The sequence below is a fragment of the Porites lutea genome, chromosome 3, assembly GCF_958299795.1.
Source record: "Porites lutea chromosome 3, jaPorLute2.1, whole genome shotgun sequence".
Classification (NCBI taxonomy): Eukaryota; Metazoa; Cnidaria; class Anthozoa; order Scleractinia; family Poritidae; genus Porites; species Porites lutea.
Window position 1 is genome coordinate 24798889 of NC_133203.1, and position 7102 is coordinate 24805990.

The 7102-nt window shown below is 44.0% G+C and overlaps 2 protein-coding genes across 2 annotated transcripts; both read right to left on the bottom strand.

The window, feature by feature from the left end:
* Nucleotides 1–819: 819 nt before the first annotated feature.
* Nucleotides 820–1740, bottom strand: LOC140932020 (uncharacterized). The gene has a single exon (XM_073381685.1). The coding sequence runs from the start codon at nucleotides 1738–1740 to the stop codon at nucleotides 820–822; it is 921 nt and encodes a 306-aa protein (XP_073237786.1).
* Nucleotides 1741–1849: 109 nt separating this feature from the next.
* LOC140932021 (uncharacterized) lies at nucleotides 1850–6271 on the bottom strand. The gene is made up of 5 exons (XM_073381686.1): nucleotides 5915–6271; nucleotides 4675–5561; nucleotides 3419–4466; nucleotides 2914–3376; nucleotides 1850–2745 (listed from the first exon to the last, which is right to left on the bottom strand). Exons 1-5 carry the CDS (start codon nucleotides 6269–6271, stop codon nucleotides 1850–1852), a joined length of 3651 nt encoding a protein of 1216 aa, XP_073237787.1.
* Between the last annotated feature and the right edge of the window lie 831 nt (nucleotides 6272–7102).

The window sequence follows — 7102 nt, forward strand, 5'->3', positions numbered from 1 at the left end:
CATATTTTCATTTTCGTAGCTGTTCCGGTATAAAAACCTTGCCAAAACGCGTAATAAGACAAAAGAAATATACTTATTGAAATACAGGAATAATAAATTTACCAACTAGAATATTAGACCAAATATACTTCATGAAAGGAACAAAATCAACTAAATTTGGGTACGCAGGAGTAAAGAAACCTTCCCAAAAACAATAATGGTTGCTTCCTGCGAATAATATGATACTAAGAAACTAACAAAATAAATCTGAGAACGGACTACGCCTGCAAAGGCACGACAACTAAATAAACTAAAAGAAATGAGATTCCCACGCCGAACTAAAAAGTAAAAACCTACTTGAAACTCAAAAAGGCGTAGTCACGTAATGGTACGAGATACTGAGTATTACAACAACTTCTTGCAGGAATATACTTTATGAGTCGCCAGATAGACAAAACTACAGAGGATAAAATGTACTTACATATCGGTTCCCGCTTGCCTCTAAGTACCAAAAAATGAACTATCCAAATAGACTATAACGATGTACACATGAAGACAACGAAATCCAACTAAAACTAAACTTAAGAGACCATGCGTTTTCTATGTAAAAATAGGCGTTGTCTAAGGAAATGAAACTAGCGAATCAGAAAAGCTTAAGGCGAGAGAGATCATATCACTAAATCAATAAAGCTTGTTGGGATGTCATTTACATGGCTCCCCTGAAATATTTATATTTCACTAATCAAAGTTCATATAACTAAAAACTATAATCAAAGTTCAAAATCAAAGTGTTCGTTTATAAGTAACCTTGTGGCTCTTCGGTAGGGATCTCCCCGGTACTCACTCTTCCACTGCCATTAGAAGTACTAACTTCTGTACTGGTCGCTCTAGGTAACGCAAAGGTCCAGATCTCCTTCCATTCTTGTCCAGGCAGCTATCTGCGAGGGCTACTTGAACCTTGCGGACTTGACCATCTTTACTTGGGTAGACAGTAGCGACACGAGCAAGTTGCCATGCGTTACGTGAGAGGTTGGAATCTTTCACCATCACCACGTCACCGACGCTTGAGTTTCGACGGGGTCTGGTCCACTTCTGACGTTCCTGAAGGCTGAGTAAGTATTCTTTTCGCCAGCGCGTCCAAAACTCATTGGCGAGATGCTGTACGCGTCTCCAACGCTTGCGAGCGTACATATCGGCCGGCTCGAACTTTCCAGGCGGTGATAGTAGGACTTTAGACTTCATTGTTAAGAGATGACTTGGGGTCAGTGGTTCAGGGGAATCTGGATCAGTGAGCTGATTGACTGTGAGAGGGCGACTGTTGACTATTGCCTCTGCCTCACACATTAATGTCCTGAGGGATTCATCATCAAGTTGCTCAGAGTTGTGTTGTAAAAGGGATGAGAGCACGTTCCGTACCGTTCGTATCTGGCGTTCCCATACGCCGCCCATGTGGCTTGCCGACGGTACATTCATCTTGAAGGTGATCCAGTCGCATTGTTCTTTCAAGAGGCTTGACTTGATTTTTTCCTGATCCATTTCGTTTAGTGCTTCCAGAAGTTCTCGTCGGGCTCCCACGAAATTAGTTCCTTGATCGCTTCGTAGTTGACGGACGGGTCCACGTCGGCTGGCGAATCGTCTGAGTGCGTTCAGGAATGAATCAGTGTCGAGTGAATTTGCAATCTCTAGGTGAATTGCTCTTGAAGTCATGCATGTAAATATGACTCCATAGCGCTTAATTTCTTTGCGTTTTTCCTTCACCATGAACGGACCAAAGTAGTCGGCTGCACAATATGTGAAAGGTGGGGCACTTTCCAGTCGATCTTCTGGGAGGTCTGCAATCCTCTGTTCGATTACCGGTCCTCGGAGGTTCCTACATGACACAAGAAGCGATAACGGTGCTTACAGCGGATGAGCCTCCGATAATCCAATAACCGCGAGACCTAATCTCGTTGAGCGTCATTCCTTTGCCCTGACGCTTGGTGTACTCGTGGTAGTGCTTGATAATGAGTTTGTTCACATGACTTCCTTTCGGCAAAATTATGGGATGTTTAACCTGATCAGCGTAATCTGCATTCTTTAGACGACCATCCACGCCCAGAACACCATCCTCATTGATGTAGGGGTCTAATTTATGAACTGGATTATACGGCTTTGTGGTCGTGTACGTTGAAGAGTCCTCTTTTCCTTTTACTGGTTCCTTGAGCTGGTCTTTAAATGCCTTGAACTGCGCGGCGTGGATAATTAATTTTCCAGCTCTCTCCAGATCTTGGGCTCTCACTTGAACTGTCTCCTCAGGTTCTTTCTTGGCGCGAGCCTTTAGTTTCTTCATATACTTCATGCACAATGCTACCGCCCGCTGTGCGCGATACCAGCTAGAAAACCGTTCGACTCTTTCATCCAAAGTAGACTTGCTTTTTTCAGACGACGATGTTGTCATGGTGACTGATTTTTTAACCTCGGGGTCGTCATCTCTCAAGATGTGGCTCTTTTCGTCACTATTCAGCCAAGTACAATCCTTGCTCCACAGAAACTCCGGTCCCAGAATCCATCTTGAATCTTGAAGTTCCTTGGCTTTCATTCCACGCGACGCCTCGTTCGCGGGGTTCTGTTTAGATACTCTGTACCGCCATTGCTTCTTATCTGTGCAATCTTGTATCTCTTGTACCCTGTTGGCCACGTACACATGAAATTGTTTGCTTTCATTGTTCAGATACCTAAGTACTACCTTGCTATCCGTCCAGTAGAAGTCTTCGTCGATTGTGTACTCTAATTCCCAATGTATTTGTTGGCTTATTCGTACGGAACAGACAGCAGCGGTAAGCTCAAGTCACGGGATGGTAACGGGTTTTAGAGGAGCTACTCAAGATTTTCCCATGACAAACGCGCAGTGCACATTATGCGCTTCATCTTCAAGGCGCAGGTAGCTACACTGACCATATCCTTGGACACTTGCGTCGCTAAAGTGATGTAATTCTGCTCTGATGACTTGACCGAAGTGGCTTGGCTTGTAACATCTGGGAATTTTGATACTTTGAAGTTTCATCAGTTCCATTCTCCATCTGTCCCATTTCATTTTTTCTTCTTCTGGAACAGGTTCGTCCCAGTTCAGGTTGAGACCGCATAGTTCTTGTAAAATTGCTTTTCCTTGCAACATGAGGGGGGCAACGAATCCTATGGGGTCGTATACGGAACTCACGGTGGACAAAATTCCGCGTCTTGTACATGGCTTGTCTTGGAGAACGATATTGAATTCAAAACTATCAGACTCGACGCACCACTGCACTCCTAATGTGTGTTCCAAAGGGAGTTTATCCAAGTCTAGGTCGATTTCTTTGACACCCTCAGTTCTGTCACTTTCTGGGATGCTCTTGATTACTTCTTTGCTGTTGGATAAGAACTTTTGGAGATTGAAACCACCTTAATGACACATGGCTTTTACGTTCTTCACCAGCTCCACTGCTGACACTGTTGTAGGGACTGACTTCAAACCATCATCAACATAAAAATCCTTTCGGATAAATTCGGCCGCTTGCTCTCCATATTCTCCCTCGATGTCGTTCGCGGTTTGCTTCAGCGGAAAGTTGGCGCAACTCAGGGATGATGGTGCGCCAAACAAGTGAACTGTCATGCGATAATCTATGAGGCCCTTGGAAGGGTCGTTGTCTTCCCACCAGAGGAAACGCAGAAGGTCGCGATGTTCAGAGTTGACGCGTACTTGGTGAAACATTCCCTCAATGTCACATGTCACGGCGATCGGTTCTTGTCTGAATCTTAAAAGGACTCCTGTTAGGTCGTTAGTCAACAAAGGGCCTTGAATCAAATACTTGTTTAGGGATTCACCGGTATATTCCTGACTGCAGTTAAAAGCTATTCTCAGTTTTTTCTTTTTTGGATGTCTTGTTCTATGGTGGTTGATGTAGAATGTCATGCCAGGTTTCAAGTTGTCGTCATCTGGAGCCTTTTCAGCGTAACCATTGTCAATCATGTCTTTCATGAACTTTATATATTCTTCTTTATAATCCTTGCCGTTTGGTGAGTCGAACTGTTTCTTGAGGTGATACATACGTCGGACTGCATCATTTCTATTGTTAGGTAGACCTTTAAAATCTTCCTTTAAATGGAGAGGAAGTTCGTAGTGGCTGTCGTCGCATCTGTGCACGCCTGTCTCCGCAATGTTCATAAATCTCCTATCTTCTTTAGAGAGACCTTGTTTTTTCGCGCTTCGGTGTTCAGCAAAGTCAAGTTCAAACATTTGTTTTACGGCCAATGGATTCATTATTTCCTTTGCTTTGTCTCGAACGACGAGGTCAATACCCAGGTTTTCCATAGGGGTGCTTTCCTGTGTCAAGATTGCGTTGCACGAGGAGACTATCGGAGACTCGGGACTGGGTGCTAGTGACGGGTCCAACAATACACCATCCAAGCAATGTACGTACTGCGTAGGGATCTTCACTTTTGCCTGTGATGACTTCTTTAGGTTTGATCGCCTTCGGACAATTGCAACCAATGAGGAGGCCGATTTCAATGCTATCGTCTAGTTTGGGTGTTTTGTCTTTGATTTTCTTGAGATGGGGCCACATATTGGCGATTTCTGGAGTGGGTATCTGATTCCCCCTGCATGGAATACTTTCCTTTGCGTACGTTTTGGGCAGATCCACCTTGGCTCTTCTGTCAAGTCTTTCCGCTAAAAGTTACTCGGTTTCTACTCCTTCAATTCCTAGGGCTTGCTGAACTTTGGTTGTAACGAACGTGGTGTCGCTTGCATCGTGTAGCAAAGCGGAGACCTTCGCTTCTTTCTTCGGATAATCACGATGGGACACGAAAACGGGCACAATTTTTGAGTTAGTAATGACGGTCGACTCAACATGTGAGGTTAAAGAGACACTAGAGGCGTTGGCTGTTGCCGGGGTACTAGGCGAGTAGTCCTTCTTTTCTTGTGGTTTGTTTTGATCAACCTTTTCCTTTGCTTGGGGCTTGCTATCTTTACCAGTGGGCTCGTTTCTGTGTAGAAGGGTGTGGTGCCTTTTTCCGCACTCTCCACAGGTAGATTTGGACGGGCAGTTGCGTGAGAGATGACTTGATTTTGCACATCTAAAACATAAACCTTTGGACAAGAAGATGTCGTATCTTTCAACGGGGGAGGTGTTCAAGATCTTGTGGCATTTCACGGCTGAATGATTGCCTTCGCATATTGGACATGGTGTTAAGTGAGGTAGTGGAGCCGCGGTTCTGCTAGTTTCTCCCGATTTTGTCACAGACGAAAAGAAAGACTGGCCTGTGGTGGCTTCACTTCGCCGTTTTGGTCTTGTAAGACGAACGCGCTGCTCATTTGTGTTGGTAGCTTTGTTTCGTTCTTTCTTGAGAGCGTCAGGAGAGAATACAGGATCATTAGCAACCTCTGCTTCTTGCTTGACAAACTGGATGAAATCTTTAAATCCGATAGGGTTCTGGCGTTTTGCTTGTTCTTCATGGGCGAACCTGCACCATTTGACGCCCGAATAAGAGGGAAGCTTCGCTGACAGCGTTACTAGTATTTGGCTAGAATCAAGCTCGGCCATGGACTTCATAGTTTTCATCGCTTCCTGACAGCGTACCAATAAATCGGAAAACTCTCGAAGCCCTTTAGAATCGCCATCGTTTATCTGTCGCCAGTTCCCAGTTTGCGGGCTTCTTTATAAGCTTTGTCAGAGTTCGTGGCTAGAAATCCTTTTATCGCCTCGTTAGCACTTCCGCTTGTGTATTTCTCTAAGAAGAATAGCTGATCCTTATCTGTGTGAACGTTGTTCGCGATAATTGAATCAAATGCCGTGATGAAAGCGGGATACTCGAAACTGTCACCCGAGAATACTGGCGGTTCTTTCACAGGCAAATGAACTGCTTTTTGTTGATTGATGAGGAGCGAGCTCAATTCCGTTTGTTTTGCTTGCTAACTTACAAGATTGCTGAGAGTGGCTCCGATGTCAAACGACGGATACGGCTGGTTTTGCGTTGCGTTGAAACATGGTATTTGTTTTGGGACAAAAGGTTGCGTGTTCGGATTAAGTTCCTTGCTTATCTGATCGACCTCACACTCCTTTAATTGATCCTTAATTTCTGTTTTGACATTTTCGCTTTTGACCTCATCCTTAATCTTGTTATCTTTGTCATTATCCTTGTCATCAGGGTCAATTAATGGTTTCTGACTGGCATGGCCGTTCGTGTTCATTTCACTTTCTTCGTTCAAGATTCTCTTCATTACGTTTTCTTCTGCCTCGGCAATAGAGATTTCTTGTAATATTTGTAATTTTCGCATTTCGTGTTCCTGCTCTAAAAACTGCTTTTATACTTCGAGTTTGGCCTTTCTTGCCGCCGCTTCTAATCTTCGTGACCTAGCCGACCCTCCCGAGGTGTTCGACTTTTTTGATCTCTTACTGCTGCCTGAAAAGACGGACTTGGGTTTCTGCTCTTCAGCTTTCCTTTCTACGGAATAGATTTTGTCAACAAGCTGGGTACGTAATTCTATAGCTACTCTGTCTTGTACATCAAACCATTGGTAAGCGGTTTACCTTTCTTCTTTGGAGTCGATATACTCATAAAATTCGTAATGTGCGTCATTAAACTCGTCCTTTATTTTATCGAGGTTATCGCGTGCCAGCTGCAAGGAGGCCCACGGCGGTTCATCACAGTTTAAAAGTTCTCGAATCAAATCGAGGTGTTTTTGCAGATTAGAACTGCATGTTCTTCGTCTTTTTTCTAGTGTTTCCTTTTTATATTCTCTTCCTTTCATCGTTTGTTTCCTTTCGCATGTGTCCTTAATCTCACCGGACGCCACGTCTTCGAATTCCTGGCGTTCTTTCGATCCTTCGTAGAGTTCGTCATCGTTCATTCCAGTTTCTTCCATTTCCTATTTTGAACTTAGAGGTAACGCCGATATTTTACTGTAACGGATGATACGCTCCGACTGTAGGAGAAGCCAATTGTCATGCGGCTAAAACTATTGTGGCGGCGAAACTCCATGTGAGCGGGTATATTTTACTGGTCGATCATGAATCAACTACGATCACGAAACTAGGAGCTAGTCCTTGATGGTGATTTTATTGACGATGATTGAACCGTAAACTGAAATATAATGCAACGTAACAAA